This window comes from Myotis daubentonii, chromosome 10, assembly GCF_963259705.1.
Source record: "Myotis daubentonii chromosome 10, mMyoDau2.1, whole genome shotgun sequence".
Taxonomy (NCBI): domain Eukaryota; kingdom Metazoa; phylum Chordata; class Mammalia; order Chiroptera; family Vespertilionidae; genus Myotis; species Myotis daubentonii.
Window position 1 is genome coordinate 32,248,567 of NC_081849.1, and position 16,504 is coordinate 32,265,070.

Consider the following 16,504-nt stretch of genomic DNA (forward strand, 5'->3'; position numbering starts at 1 on the left):
ACACAATGTAATATACAGCTAATGTATTATACAAATGTATACTTGAAACCTATATAATCTTAATAACCAACGCTACTCCAATAAAAATTTTAAAATACGTTATATGCATATGAACTTATATTAGGAAATAAGCTTATGGTTCCCCATAGATGCTTAAGAAGTCCTTGATACAATTCAACAACCATTCGTGATAAACACTTTAAAAAAAGAATTGAGGATTACTTTCTTAATATGATAAGAGGCCTAAAGCTAATATCTTATTTAGTAAGGAAACATTAGAGGTATTTCCACTAAAGACAGGAACAAAGTAAGGATATTCATTCTCTCCGCCACTATTCAGCATTGTACTACTGGTATTAGCTTATGCAGTTAGAAAAGCGAAATCACTTAGAGGCATAAGAATAGATAAAGAGTAGTAAAACTACCTCTATTTGCATATGATAGGAACCTCTAGTGAACTGATGATACAACTAACTCAATTACTTCATTATTAAAATAGCAGAATATAAAGCAACATTTAAAAATCAAGTAAGTCTTCATATACATACCAATAACCAATCAGCAAGCAAGTAGTAGAGAAAAATCTCATTTATAATAGTAAAAAAAAAATTAAACATTAAGAAATAAACTTAATAATTGTGCAAAATCTACACAAAGAAAAAGTTTAAACATATCTGAAAGGCACAAAAGTAGGTTTAAATAAATAAACAGCCTGTTCTTATATAGAATGACTCAACATTACAAAAATGTCAGTTCTCGCTATGTCAGTTAATTTATAAATTTAATGTAATACTAATAAAATATCAATGAGCTTTTTAATAAAATTAGACAACATGCTACTAAAGTTTATATGGAAAAATAAACCTGCAAGAATAACAAATAAACAAAAAAATCCACCTGAAAACAAAAAAACACAAGGTTGGGACTTGTCTTACCAGACTTAAAAACTTACTATAAAAGCCTCCATAATTAAAACAGTGTGGTGGAGAGAAACCAAGATGGCGGCATAGGTAAACACTGGAAATTGCTGCCTCCCACAACAACTTCAAAAATACAACTAAAAGACAAAACGGACATCATCCAGAACTACAGGAAGGCTGGCTGAGTGGAAATTCTACAACTAGAAGGAAAGAGAAAAGCACACTGAGACTCAGAGGAGCAGCGGAAGTAAAGTGCAGAGGTACGGAGGCACATGCGGCAAGGGCTGGCAACTGAGGACGCAGCTATCTTTTTGAATCGGGAGGGAATCACAAGCCCCTGACTGCTCTGAACTCCAGTTCCGGGAAGTCTCTGGGGACCCAGACTCATACAGGGAGAAACTGGACTGTCTGGCAGTGGGCAGAACTCAGAACTCGAGGGCGGCTTTCCCTCAGAGGTGCTTGTAGCGATTACCCGGACACTGAGACACAGGGCCTCTTAGGGTAGGACTGAGGATCAGCCATAGCTGCTTGCTCTGCCCTGTTGATTCCCTGAGACCCCGCTCCACCCAAGCTGCGGCAGAGGCTTTTGCATATCAATGCCCTGGCCCTTTGCAATCTGAAAATTACCTAACAAACTGCAGCTGGGTCAAACAGACCCAGAACTTCCAAGAGAAGGCCCAAGGCCCCACAGCAGTTTGCACTGCTTCACAGCTGGGCCTCATCTGGGCACCTCCAAACTCCAAACAAGGAAGGGGAATCTGCAGATCTCTTCAAAGCTCCTACTAGGTAGCCTCAGGCAGATGCTAAATTAGCACCTCCTTAGATCCAAGAGCCAGTGTACCCAGTGGTCAGAGCGGGACCATACAGATTACAACCCCTCAGATCCATAAGGGACACACTCAGGGGGCAGACTCAGTGAGCACCAAAGCCCCACTGAAGTAAGTCTTGCCCCATAAGGGTGTCTTCAACACAGAAGTTCTCCCACCGTAGACACAGCTGATTCTCACAGCCAATTGGCCTGGAGGTCAATTCCTCCCAGTGATACCTACAACAATCAAGGCTTAACTACAACAAGACTGTGCACAAAGCCCACAAAGGGGTGCACCAAGAGTGTCCACCTCAGGTAATTGGGGAGGCTGAGCCACTGAGCCCTATAGGACACCTAGCACACAAAGCCACTCTACCAACACAGGGAAGCATAAAAAATGGGGAGACAAAGAAATAGGTCACAAATGACAGAAATGGAGGAAAGCAAACTACTGAATATAGAGTTCAAAACCACACATTTAAGGTTTTTCAAGAATTTTCTAGAAACCGCCGGTAAGTTTAGTGAGAACCTGGAGGGTATGAAAAAAGACCAACTAGAAGTTAAGCATACACTGACTGAAATAAAGAATAATATACAGAGATCCAATAGCAGACAAGAGGATCCCAAGAATCAAGTCAAAGATTTGAAATACGAAGAAGCAAAAATTACCCAACCAGAAAAGCAAAATGAAAAAAGAATCCAAAAATATGAAGATATGTAAGGAGCCTCTGGGACAACTTCAAGTGCACCAACATCCGAATTATAGGGGTGCCAGAAGAAGAGAGAGAGCAAGATACTGAAAACCTATTTGAAGAAATAATGACAGAAAACTTCCCCTACCTGGTGAAAGAAATAGACTTACAAGTCCAGGATGCACAGAGAATCCCAAACAAAAGGAATCCAAAGAGGACCACACCAAGACACATCATAAATAAAATGCCAAGGGCAAAAGACAAAGAGAGAATCTTAAAAGCACAATAGAAAAACAGTCAGTTACCTACAAGGGAGTACCCATACAACTGTCAGCTGATTTCTCAACAGAAACTATGCAGGCCAGAAGGAAATGGCAAGAAATATTCAAAGTGATGAATAGCAAGAACCTACAACCAAGATTACTTTATCCAGCAAAGCTATCATTCAGAATTGAAGGTCAGATAAAGAGCTTCACAGATTAAGAAAAAGCTAAAGGACTTCATCACCACCAAACCAGTATTATATGAAATGCTGAAAGGTATTCTTTAAGAAGAGGAAGAAGAAATAGGTAAAGATAAACATTATTAACAGCAAATACATATCTATCAACAAGTGAATCTAAAAATCAAGTGAATAAAAAATCTGATGAACAGAGTAAACTGGTGAATATAATAGAACCAGGGGCGTAGAAAGGGAGTGGACTGACAATTCTTGCAGGGAAAGGGGTGTGGGGGATGCAGGAAGAGACTGGACAAAAATCGTACACCTATGAATGAGGACAGTGGGAGGGGTAAGGGCAGAGGGTGGGGTGGGAACTGGGTGGAGGAGAGCTATGGGGGGGAAAAAGAGGAACAACTGTAATAATCTGAACAATAAAGATTTAATTTAAAAAAAAAAGTGTGGTGCAATACATGAATGGACAAATAGAACAATGGACTAGAATACAAAGTGCTGAAACAGGCCCATGCATATACAGAATTTCAACATGATAAAGGGGGCATGTCAAATTACTAGGCAAATACGAACCTTTTAATAAATAGTGCTGGGACAACTGGGTAGCCATTTAGGAAAAAATACAATTATATCCCTATTATGTAAAAAATATATTTTTTTTATTGATTTCAGAGAGGTAGGGGGAGAGACAGAAATATCAATGATGCGAGAGAATCACTGATTGGCTGCCTCCTGCACTCTCCACACTGGGGATCAAGCACACAACCTGACTGAGAACCGAACTGCTACCTTCTGGTTCATAAGTCGACACACAATCACTGAGCCACGCTGGCTGGGCATTATATCCCTATTTTATACTATATGTAAGAATAAATTCCAAACATATTACAGATCTAAAAGTAAAATTAATTAATTAACTATTAATTAATTAATACCACACAAGTACTAAAAGAAAATGAGGTAAAATACTCTTTAACAACTTGGAGTAGCCCTACCCGATATGGCTCAGTAGATAGAGTGTCTGCCACGAACTAAAGGGTTCTCGGTTTGATTCTGGTCAAGGGCACCTACCTGGGTTGTAGGCTCAATCCCCTGCCCTGACCTCGGTAACTGAGGGAGATAATCAATCAATGTGTCTCTCTCGTATTGGTTGTCTCTCCCTGTCCCTTCCACTCTTTCTAAACATCAATGTCTCAAGAAATAGCCTCAGGAGAGGACTAACAACTAGGAATAAAAAAAGTATGCCGAAACCGGTTTGGCTCAGTGGATAGAGCGTAGGCCTGCGGACTGAAAGGTCCCAGGTTCAATTCCGGTCAAGGGCATGTACCTTGGTTGCGGGCACATCCCCAGTAGGAGATATGCAGAAGGCGGCTGATCGATGTTTCTCTCTCATCGATGTTTCTAACTCTCTATCTCTCTCCCTTCCTCTCTGTAAAAAATCAATAAAATATATTTTTAAAAAAAAAAAGTAGCCGAAACCGGTTTGGCTCAGTGGATAGAGCGTCGGCCTGCGGACTGAAAGGTCCCAGGTTCGATTCCGGTCAAGGGCATGTACCTGGGTTGCGGGCACTTCCCCAGTGGGGGATGTGCAGGAGGCAGCTGATCGATGTTTCTCTCTCATCGATGTTTCTAACTCTCTATCTCTCTCCCTTCCTCTCTGTAAAAAATCAATAAAATATATTTAAAAAAAAAAAAAAAAAAAAAAAAAAAAAAAAAAAAGTAAAAAAAAATGAACTTGGATTATAAAAGACTTGCTAATAAAAGAGCCAATAAGAGGTTAATAAATATGACTATTTACAAATATTTTTTACAAATTTTCATGGCAAAAAAAATCACCATAGAGCATAGACCAAAAAATAAAAATACAAAACAACTACAAACTGGGAGATAATATTTATATATGCCATGAAAGGCTAATACCCCTAATACATAAAGAACTCTTAAAAATTATGGGACAAGCCCTAGCCAGTGTGACTCAATGGACACAGCCTCAACCTGAAAGGTCCCAGATTTGATTCTGGTCAAGGGCACGTACCAAGGTTGCAGGCTCGATCCTTGGCCCTGGTTGGGACGCGTGCAGGAGGCAATTAATAGATGTGTCTCTCTCACATAGATGTTTCTCTCTCTGTCTCTCCCCCTCCCTTCAACTCTCTCTAAATATCAATGGAAAAATATCCTCAGGTGAGGATGAACAAAACAAAAGTTAAGGGGCAAAGGATCAAAAACCTGATAAAATCAGAAAAAGATATAAACAGGTGATTCTCAAAAGAAGGAAAAAAAGAAAGAAAATGACCAACAAACATATATAATGTTGTTCTAACTCATTTGTAATTAGAGAAATGCACAAAACATGGATATCAGTTTTCATGTATCAGATTGGCAATGATTAAAAATATGAAAACGCATCCTGATGGCAAGAATGTGGTGGAAGAGGCACTCTCATACGCTGCTGGTGGGAATGCAAACAGGCCCAAGCATCAGAGGGAAATCTGGTAATCCTAACAAAACAACATATGCACCCATCTTTGGGCCAAGTAATCCCACCTCTAGTAATCTAACCTGAAGATATACCTCCAACAACATGAAAATACATATGCACAAGATTATTCATTACAGCACTGTTTTTAATTGCAAAATACTACAACCTAAATGCCTATACACAAGAAAAAAGATAAATAAAACAAGCTACAGCTATACTATATAGCTGTTAAAAAGAATAAGGGCCGAAACCGGTTTGGCTCAGTGGATAGAGCGTCGGCCTGAGGACTGAAGGGTCCCGGGTTCGATTCCAGTCAAGGGCATGTACCTGGGTTGCGGGCATATCCCCAGTGGGAGATGTGCAGGAGGCAGCTGATCGATGTTTCTCTCTCATCGATGTTTCTAACTATCTCTCTCCCTTCCTCTCTGTAAAAAATCAATAAAATATATTAAAAAAAAAAAAGAATAAGGAAGAACTCTGAATTAACATGGAGTGATTTCCAGTATATACTAGTAAGTGAGAAAAAGCAAAATGAAGTATATTTATCATAAGCTACCCTTCATGTGAAGAAAACAGATATAATTAAAAAAACAAAACATACATCTGCTCATTTGTGGGAAAACACACCAAAAACACAGAAAAGATGAGCCAGAAACTAGAGATTACTTACAGGAGGGGGGTGAAAAAGGGATGGAAAGGCATAAGAGGGGTGAAGAGGGCATGACACTTCTGAGTATACCTTTTCATATAACTCTGACTTCTTAGAATGATAGTAATGGTTTACATATTCAAAATATAAACTAACAATTAAAAAACCAACCAGGATGTGAGAGGACTCCAAAATGCAACACAAAAGAAGGAGGTAACCTAACTTTGGAAAATGATTTGACTAGATATTATCAGGCTAAAGACAAAAAGAACTATAAACAAGTACTGTAACCTATTTAGCAGATTTCTTTATTACAAGGGTAAGGGTTAGCAATTCTAGAACCACTTTATATATACACTAGGAATGAACAAATAAATCTATTAAATGTAATAAGAGCTGGGTTTCTCAAAGTTGGACAAAAAGTTACAAGCAAGGAAAGGGAAAAGGTTAAAACGAATGCTGTGGTATTGGATGAGAATCAAAGGTATATAGACAGATTCAACAGAAATAAATCCAGATGTGAATGCATGTGTGTGATTTCTGTATTTCTCAGCTCTGTCCACTGGGAAGGCCTAGAAGCTATGAGCCCACCTAGTACCAGACCTTGGTTTCTAAAATTCATTCTCCAAAGAAACCAGGACTCACCCAAACACATACAAAAATCATACAAGTTACCATTAATTCAACTATAATTAATGGGAAAAGAATAATATTAATATTCATGGAAAAGTAAGTAAACAATCATTAGAGTAATAAAATGTAACTTCCAAAAAGAATCAGAACTTGGTAGCAGCTACAAGATCAGCACTGGCCAACTGTTCAAAACTGTACAACTTATTGTGGAGTTCCAATTGCTAGAACCAACCAAAGCCTGCTTTATAAATCAAACTAGAGCAGTGGTTCTCAACCTTCTGGTCCTTTAAATACAGTTCCTCATGTTGTGACCCAACCATAAAATTATTTTCGTTGCTACTTCATAACTGTAATGTTGCTACTGTTATGAATCGTAATGTAAATATCTGATATGCAAGATGGTCTTAGGCGACCCCTGTGAAAGGGTTGTTCGACCACCAAAGGGGTCGCGACCCACAGGTTGAGAACCTCTGTTCTAGATAGAATCCTTCCATTCTCATAAACTAAGCTCTTCATTTATTCAGGCTTTAGGAAGAAAAATTAATATATAACATTTATAAATTACCAAAACTGACTCAAACTTTTAAAATCATCTCTCACCTGGACTGTTGTTACAATAGCTTCTTACTGATCTACCTGTCAGCCTTTGCCTCCCTCCAGTCTATTCTCCATGTAGCAGCCAAAGTGAACCTTTTAAAGGTTAAATCAAATCCTTTACTCCTCAAAATATACCATCTGCTTTATGTAAAATCCAAAATATTCTTGTGTTCCAATGTCTCCTTCTCAAGGCACTCCATAATCACAACATGTGAAAGTAGCCTTATACTACCCCCAGCCCTCTTTTCCCATGACACAACTTTTTTTGTCATACACCTGTTTATCTATCTGCCCCCATTAAGTCAGGACAAGAAACAAAGTAAAATTAAAACATACTGTATGGCAACTACCAAAGTGGTAAACATAACTCTTTAAACACTGAATGATTGAAGTATACTTAAAATAAAGTTTAAAAAATCTTCAGTGAACATACAGCTCAGTGTATTTTTACAGCTGAATCAGTCACACTAGCACCACACAAGATCAAGATAGAGAACATTTGCTGAACCTCAGAAGTTCCCTCGGGCCTTCTCTCAGTCATGCCCCCCAGAGGCAAGCACTAGCCTGACTTCTCATCCAATTATGCCTGTACTTGAATTTCATATAAGCAGAATCAAACATTGCACACTTTTGTGTCTGGCTTCTTTTACTCAACTTTTTATCTGTGAGATTCACCCATGTTGTATGCATCAGTAGTGCTTTTTTTTAAATCACTGATGAGAATTCCATTTTATAAATATACCATAATTTATCCAGTCTACTATTAATGACATTAGGTCATTACATTTTGGGGACAATATAAATAGTGGTGCCACAAATAATCTTGGGTACTTCTTTTTGGTGGGAATATTCATTTGCAGATTGACAAAGTGTTTGCTTGGCTTGGTTTTGGGGTGACAGGGTTAATAATACCTTAGATTGGAGAGGATGCAGGGAACTAGAAGTGGACACTGTTGGTGAAAGTATAAATTGGAATAACCTTTCTAGAGGACAACCTGGCTGTAGGCACAAGAAGCCTAAAAATATCTGTGCCTTGTGACTACTAATTCTACTTCAAGGAATTTCTTATTGACTACTTACACACGTGCCACTTCTTCTTCTTCGTGTTTTACCTGTATTAACTCATTTGACTTATTCTAAGGAAATAGAGATACTCACAATGGTTTGTTTAGAATGATGTCACCTATCCATTATCATTAGGAAATACAAGAAAAAGTAGTAAACAAGGTAAAAAACTAACAAGAGGGGAATGGTTTTAAAATACATAGTACTCCTGTAAAATTAAACACTATACAGCCACTGAAAATGCTTTCAAAAAACTTTAAAGATACAGAAAAAAGTATATATTAATGAAAGAAAACGAATTCCAGGTTGTTTTCAATACATACATATACCTTAAATGTTAAAATAGTGGCAATCTCTGGGAGACATGGGTACTTGCATATTCTTGATACTTTTCTATACTTCCCATTTTTCTATAATATATTACTTTTGTCAATCAAAACGAATATATTACTAAAAAGTCTAACAAACAAAGGTATTTACAATCTAATAGAGAGACAAAGACATTAAAAGTAGAACAGTGATGCAGTTTTGCATAGGATGACATTAAGTGTGCTATGGAAAGACACATAGCCTAGACATTGGCATTACAAGGAAGCTCATCTTACTTCCAAGACTCAAAGAGGAAAAAGTCCATCTCCAATTCAGAAGGAAACTTCCCAGGAAAATCCTGTTAATTCCTCAGCTCACAGCCCCTAAGGGTATCATTACACATTGTGCCCAGCAAGTGTTTTCCCCGCCTCCCCTCACTTAAAAAAAAAAAAAAAAAAAGGCTTAGGCAGACTGAGGGATGGGAATTCCTGAATACCAAGGATACAAAGTTCAACAGCCTCACACCTGGAGGAGGCTGGTTCCATCCACCCTGCTATCTGGCTAAAAAGCATCAAGGCAGGGCACTCCTTCCCTGTCGGAATAAATTAGAGCAAAAACTTTTCAGATTTTCAGATGTCAGAAACTTCAGGCAGATTAAACCAAAATTTACATCAAAATTCACTGAGTTTAAAAAATTTTACTTGAATAATAAAATTACTAAGCAATTATCCAGCTGGCCCTGGCCAGTTTGCACAGTGGTTAGAGCATCAGCCTAAGGGTCAAAGGGTCTCAGGCTCAATTTCCAATGAAGGGCACTTACAATTGCAGGTACAATCCCCAACCTCAGACTGGTCATGGCATGCAGGAGGCAACCAATCCATATGTGTCTCTCTCTCTCTTCTTCCCCTCCTCCCTCCCTTACACGCTCTATAAAAATCAATGGAAAAAAATATCCTTGGGTGAGGATTTAAAAAGAAATTATCCAGGTAAAGGCAATCCTCTGTACCCACTCATTTCCTCTTTCTTCCTCCTCTACAGACTACCCCTGGAAACCAAGGAAAAGCTGAGCATGAGAATGAAAGCTACACCTCAGGACTTCAGGGGCCAATTCTCACATAAGCAAGTGGTACTAGTTTAATAATTAATACGTAAGGAACATTTTGTTGTGTTCAAAAAAACAATCACTCATTTTATGGTACTATAAACATTAAAGTAAATATTAATCACAAGAAAAATATATAAACCTCAAATTACCAATACTTCATTAAGAATTAAACTTGGTACTAAGATACTGCTTTTATATGGTGGAGCAGTATCACTAAATTTTCTAATTTCTGATATCTTAACCAGAGTAACTGCTCAAGAACTGCTGGTCTAAAAAATAAAATAAAAAACAACCTAGGTTCAAAATATAGTGCATCCCCCCAAAAATGTATACACACATTTGAATAATTATAAAGGTGGTGTTTATTAAAACACATTTCATTTTCAAAAATTGAGGTATCAGCTATTAAAGTGTGTATATACTTCAGAGTCACTTCCACAGATATGAAGTCACACAAATTTTTGTGACAAATTTATGTTTTGGCCTTGTTTTCTCTTCTTCACATGTGCCCTCTTCTTTTTCCCTTCAACTTCTCCTGTTTTCAGATGTGTACTTAAATGCATTACAAAATTCTCCACAACTTCCTACAGCTTTTTATGATTATAGTGTTGTTACCCAAATTAAGATAAATAAAATTCTAGTCTAAAATTTATTAACCTATCAAACCTTTACATTGGACAATGGAACAAATTTCTTATACAGCTAAAATAGTTCTTTGAAAAATAAGTATTTACATAATCGCCAGGGATTCTGGCTTTATTCTATATGTCACCTAGATTTTTGGATAATCTCTACTCTGGTTGCCTAGGGTATGAGAACAGAGGATGTAGAAACAGAATTGGCAAAGTTTGGTATGTCCAAATTTCAGTTTTATGTATAATCAGTGTACAGTAATGAAAAAGAACTTCGGATAATTTATTCTTAGTTACATGTGGCAAGGTTGTAGTAATATTCCCCAAGCATAGACCAGACTGTTAAAGATTATCTGATACAGTGACAACGTTGCCTTTTTCTCTGGTACTGCTGTCAGAGCTGTGCAAACCGAGAACTGATTAAATAAAACTAACGGTAGTTGAAAATTAAGCAAAACTAACTGTACCTAGCACTAAACACCGAAATGAACGCTGTCATTGAAGTGGTTTTCTCTCCCAGGGCCAGTAGAGGGAGACGAAGACATCTGGCCTGGTCGGGCAGTGTTTCTGTAAAATTGGGGAGGGGGGGAGCGGAGGCTGTATTTAAATGCCCTGCTGTCAATCAAAGGACACTTCCTACAATCACAGTCACCATATCTGCTACCACCCGTGAGCGCACTCTCGCCAAGATGCAACCCCGAACGGGGCTCGGGAAACCTGCTTCACCCGAAGGGGACCGCAGGCTCTCCCACAACACCCAAATAAGGACTTTGGGAGCCCAACCCCAACTAGTTTCTTTGTTTAAATGCCTGCGAGTCCCTCCCACGCCGGAGTCAAGAGGCTGTGGCGCCGCCCTTTATTAGCCTCACACTTTGATTACAAAACACACGAGTCGGCGGCCTGGCGGCGGAGGCGGCCCGAGCTCTCACAAACGTCAAACCCCGAAACGCAGGCGGCCGCCCCGGCGCAGGGCGACGCTCGCCGCCCCCGCCACCCGGCCCGAAGTGCCCACGGCCGGCCAAAGTTCGCCCGCGCCAGGCCCCCGGGCGCCGGCCCCGCGCCGTCTGGGTGTCGCCAGCCCCTCGGGGGACGGGAAATTTCACTCTTTGTAAAGTTTGAGCGGCGGCGCGGGGGCGACGCGAGGAGAGAGGGGGGTGAGACGAGGCTGTCTCTTCAGGCCCCGCCGCCCACTCCATCCGCTCCGCCCCCGCCAGGACGGGGTGTACTGGGGCGCTGGGCGGGGGGCACCGTCCGAGCCGACCTGCCGCCCCGCCCGGGACCCCCGGCCCCAAACTTCCAACTGGCATCGTTAAGTCCCGAGCGCGCCTCATCTGTTGCTGTTTACTCCGCGAGCCCCGCCGGGCAGGCGCTGCCGACGCCCCCGGCCCAGCGCCCGGCCCGGGAAGTTTGATAAAGACCCAGGGAAGGGGGCGCGCCGGGGACCCGCGGGGGAGGGGACGGGGCGATTTCTGGAGACCCCGAGCTGGGCGACCAGGTCCCCGCCGAGAAGGAAGGCGCGGCGGCCGGCGGGGCAAGGCGGCCGGGCGGGCGGCGACTCCGGACCCGGAGTCCCGGGCGGGCGGGAGGGGCGGCGGCCGGGCTGCGGGCGCCGCGAGGGGTGGCGGGGCCCGGCCGGCGCTCCGCCCGCCACCTGCGCCGGCGCCTGCCCCGGCCGCGTCCCCTCGCCCTGTCTCCCCCTGCCAACTTCGCGGCCGGCCCCCTTTGTTCCCGTTTGTTGTGGCGACTCTTCGCCTGGCCGGGCGATCCCACCAGCCCCACTCAGCCCGCTCGGCGCCCGGCGAGCCCGGGGCCCCGCGCGTCCCGCTGCCCGGCCGGGGGCTCGGTGCCCGGACCGCGGGGCGCGCGGCGCGGCAGCCGGGCGGAAGGGGATGCGGGCGGCCGGCGCGGCGGCGGCGGGTGGCCGGTGCCCGGCGGCGGCCGCGGGGCCGGAGGGGGTTTATTTACCTGCCGTGGAACCAGTCCTTGCAGATATCGCACTCGATCATGAAGCGGTTCACGTCGTACGGCTGCCGGCACACACAGTACACCGGCGGGGGCGGCGGGGGCGCCGAGGCCCGGCCAGGAGCCGCCACCGACACGGCTGCTGCGGCGGCTCCCGCTGCTGCTCCCGCGGCCACCGCCGCCACCGCTCCGGCCATCTTTAAAACACACACGCTCGCTCGCTGCTCCGCTCGCCGACTGGAGCGAGCGCCGCCGCCAGCCAGCGCCGCCTCCTGCAGCAGCCGGAGCAGCAGCCGGGGAGGCGGCGGCGGCGCTCAGTGCGCGCGCGCGGGGCCGCGGCGGGCGGCTGGGGGAGGGCGCGCACACGACGCGCGAGGCCCCGCGGCTCCTTCCGGCGCTCCGCGCGGGGCCGTGCGTCTCGCGCACGTCGTCCGGCCGCCTGCGCGCTCCGCTCCCCCGCGTCGGCTGGGTGCAGGGACGGGCTGAAGGGCACGCGGGGCGGGGGGAGGCCGAGGATCCCGAGGACACGCGCGGCGGCGTGGGGCGAGTGGCCCCGGAGGGCGGCGGGCGCGTGCGGAGCCCGAGTCGGTGCGCGGAGTGGGAGCGAGAGCGAAAGCGAGAGCGAGGCCGGGAAGTTCCTGCGCCCCGACAGCGGCACGCGCTGTGCGGTGCTCGGAGGAGGGGAAACGAGGAAGTTAGAGCCCCCGCCATGGCCCCCTCCCGACGGGAGAGAATCTTCCGTCTATTAGCAGCCACCCCGCCACCGCTGCGGGCCGAGCCCGGGGCTAACAGTGCTCAGAGCTGGTTGTGCCCCGCTGGGTGCAGAGGTGCGCTGGGGGGGTCATCCAGACTTGGAAAACCACCCACCCGAATTCCCACCGACCCGCTAGGACATGCAAGTGTCGATGGAGCCTGTTATGTGAAGAAGGGTGTTCCCAAGAGAGTTCATTCATGTCTGTGAGCCCAGAGGGACAGCCTTGAAATGTGGTTGGTGGAGAAAGGACTGGAGAGGAGCCCCGCGAGTTTATAAATTACATGACTTAGATGCGAATGCTCTCAGTCCCAGGTTTGGAAGATAGGGATAAAATTCGAAATGACGCTGACACCTCGGAAAGGGGGTACTGCAAAACCCAAATAATAAGTACTTGGCATATAATAATAGGCCTTTAATAAATGTTTTTGAGCCCTAGCTGGTTGGGCTCAGTGGATAGAGCATCCGCCTGCGGACTGAAGGGTCCTGGTTTGATTCCTGTCAAGGGCACAAGACTGGGTTGCGGGCTTGATCCCCAGTAGGGGGCGTGCAGGAGGCAGCCAAACAATGATTCTCATCATTGATGTTTCCTATCTCTCCCTCTCCTTTCCCCTCCGAAATCAATAAAAGCATATTTTTTAAAAGAATAAAAAATATTTTTGAATGAAGGGTGAGATTGATAAGAATAAAAACAGATTAATACGAATCGAGAGGTTGCCTTGGAATCATAAATATGCAGATTGGAAGGGGTGTTGCGGGTCATTGAATCAAGTAATTGTACCTGAATTTCTTGGGCATTTCTATCACTGGGAAAAGCCCCATGGCGCCTCTCTCAGCTGCCTCAGGCAAAGAATCGCTGGACTATTCTAACATTTTCATAATTGAGGAGAGTAACATGTCTAAAGTCTCAGATCTGAGCTGAAGCTAAAGTTTGTTTCTTTTGTGTCCAATCCTTTTTCTGCCACACCACTGCTTGGCACATATTTTGCAGGAAAAGAAACACCTGGAAATCTGAGTTGACTACAAAGTCAATGAGTTTGAAACATATTTCTACTGGAGAAAAAAAGGAGAGTAATTTTGGCATTTGTTGAGAGGCAGAGAGCTTGCTCTCTATAAGCTGTGTGACCTTGGGCAAGTCACTCCATTTCTCTCGAACCTAGGTCCTTGAAGACTTACTCAGAGAAAAATGATGGATAATAATACCTTCCATAACTACTTCACAGAGGTTTTATAACGAGCAAAAGAGATCATGTATCTTTTAAAGTACATTGTAGATGCCCGGCGGGCATGGCTCAGTGGTTGAGCATCGACCTGTGAACTAGGATGTCATGGTTCGATTCTGGTCAGGGCACATGAGCCCCAGTGGGGGGCATGCAGGAAGCAGTCCATCAATGATTCCAATGATTCTCTTTCATCATTGATGTTTCTCTCTCTTTTTCTCCCCCACCCCCATCCTCTCTAAAATCAATTAAAATATATTTTTTAAAAAGCAAGCGTAGTGATGCTGGAAATTTAGATATGCTAAAAAGAACATAAACTTTATCATAGATATGTATGTATGGGGGAAAACAATATATATATCAGTACTATCTGTGGTTTTAGGATATCTTGGAACATATCCCCCTCAGATAAGAGAGGACCACTGCCGAAACCGGTTTGGCTCAGTGGATAGAGCGTCGGCCTGCGGACTGAAAGGTCCCAGGTTCGATTCCGGTCAAGGGCATGTACCTGGGTTGCAGGCACATCTCCAGTGGGAGATGTGCAGGAGGCAGCTGGTCGATGTTTCTCTCTCATCGATGTTTCTGACTCTCTATCTCTCTCCCTTCCTCTCTGTGAAAAATCAATAAAATATATTTTATAAAAAAAAAAAAAAAAAAAAAAGAGAGGACCACTGTACTAAGGAAATGGGAGTCAGATTTCTCACTGTTGAGGAAGAGAGTTACAATTACGGAAGGATAACCGGAATGAATCTTTTGATGGTGAATTGGTAATGGAGGTATCAATCTATTTCTACTTACAGAAATTGATATAGGTAAATAAGTACATACATGCTCTTTCCACTGAGAGGGTCTGAAATTAATGACACAAAACACAATGAGCACATCTAGCATAGATCTGGGTTTCTAAATACCATTCTCCTCTTCATTTTTTCGTCTTGGCAAAATGGTTGATTCCAGAACTAGAGAAGAGAAAGTACAGGGTGAGCCTGAGCATCTAGTTACGGAAGAAAGTAAGGACATGCTCAAAGAATAATGAGGCGTGTCAAAAGGACATAGGCCATCGGGCCTGTATGTCTCAGTGGCTGAATGTCAACCTATGAACCAGAAGATCACGGTTCAATTCCCGGTCAGGGCACATGCTAGGGTTGTGGGCTCGATCCCTAGTGTGGGTCATACAGGAGACAGCTGATCTATGATTCTTTCCCATCATTGATGTTTCTATCTCTCCTCTCCCTTCCTCTCTGAAATCAATAAAAACATTTCAAAAGGACACAGGCCAACTTGTGTTCCACTGGCCAAATCTGGGACAAACTGGAGTCTTTTCTCCAATACTGTGCCTAGAACCCCAGGAACATGCTTCCCGGACCTTAGGGAGACACCTGCTACCTAAGAGACCTCTTCCTTTCTGGAGCTCCTATAATCCTCCCACAGGCTCTGGATTTAGGCACACTGGTGCCTATATAACCCATTAGGAACCATAACAGGAAACCATACAGATGTAAATGAACATAAATTAAAAGTTTGAAAAGGATTGGAAGGTTTACATAGTTTCAAAGTATCACCCCATAAAATTCTTATTACTTACTAAGAAAATTAGAGTAACTTTATAGTGAAGTCTGGCAGACAGCACCTTAATCACGTGATCAAGTGACATCAGTAATGGGACAATAAAAATCATGTACCGCCTGCCCTTACCAGGAGGTGCAGTGGGTTGGAGCATCATCCCATACACTAAACAGTGGTGGGACCCATTCCTGGTCAAGGCACATACTCAGGTTTCAGGGTCCCTCTTGGGTTAGAGCCCATATGGGAGGCAACTGATGGATGTTTCTCTCTCACATCAACATTTATCTCTTTCTCTCCCCTCTTCCTCTTCCTCCCTCTCCTCTCTCCCCTCTTCCTCTCTCTAAATTCAATTTTTAAAATATCCTCAGGTGAGGATTTAAAAAAAGAAGAAATCATGACCACCTAATAGGCTCCAAAGAGAAGAATCTTAGCATCACTTCTGTGTGTTTCTGCCTGGTGGTCTACTTGGTTGAGTCTCCAGTTTGGAAATGCAGCTAGTTTTAAAGGTACATCAAAAAATCAGCAAGAATAGCCCTGGTCGGTGTGGTTCAGTGGTTGAAGCATTGACCTGAGCACCAAGGAGTCTTGGGTTCGATTCCCGGTCAAGGACACATACCTGAGTTGCAGGTTCTATCCCCATCCCTGGTCAGGGTGCTTATGGA

At 43.8% G+C, this 16,504-nt stretch overlaps 1 protein-coding gene across 6 annotated transcripts in view; it reads right to left on the bottom strand.

The window, feature by feature from the left end:
* Window positions 1-12,671, bottom strand: part of KDM7A (lysine demethylase 7A) — a 99,555-nt gene extending 86,884 nt beyond the window's left edge. For 2 of the 6 annotated variants that reach the window (XR_009454727.1, XR_009454728.1), the window contains exon 1: window positions 12,309-12,671. Coding sequence is in view for 3 of the 6 variants with exons in the window: in XM_059711965.1 (XP_059567948.1) it covers window positions 12,309-12,502 (194 nt within the window). In the remaining 3 variants the exon portion in view is untranslated. Of the gene's footprint in view, window positions 1-10,810; window positions 10,911-12,308 lie in introns of all 6 variants that reach the window. The other 4 variants (XM_059711965.1, XM_059711963.1, XM_059711964.1 and 1 more) reach the window with 3 other exon arrangements.
* Between the last annotated feature and the right edge of the window lie 3,833 nt (window positions 12,672-16,504).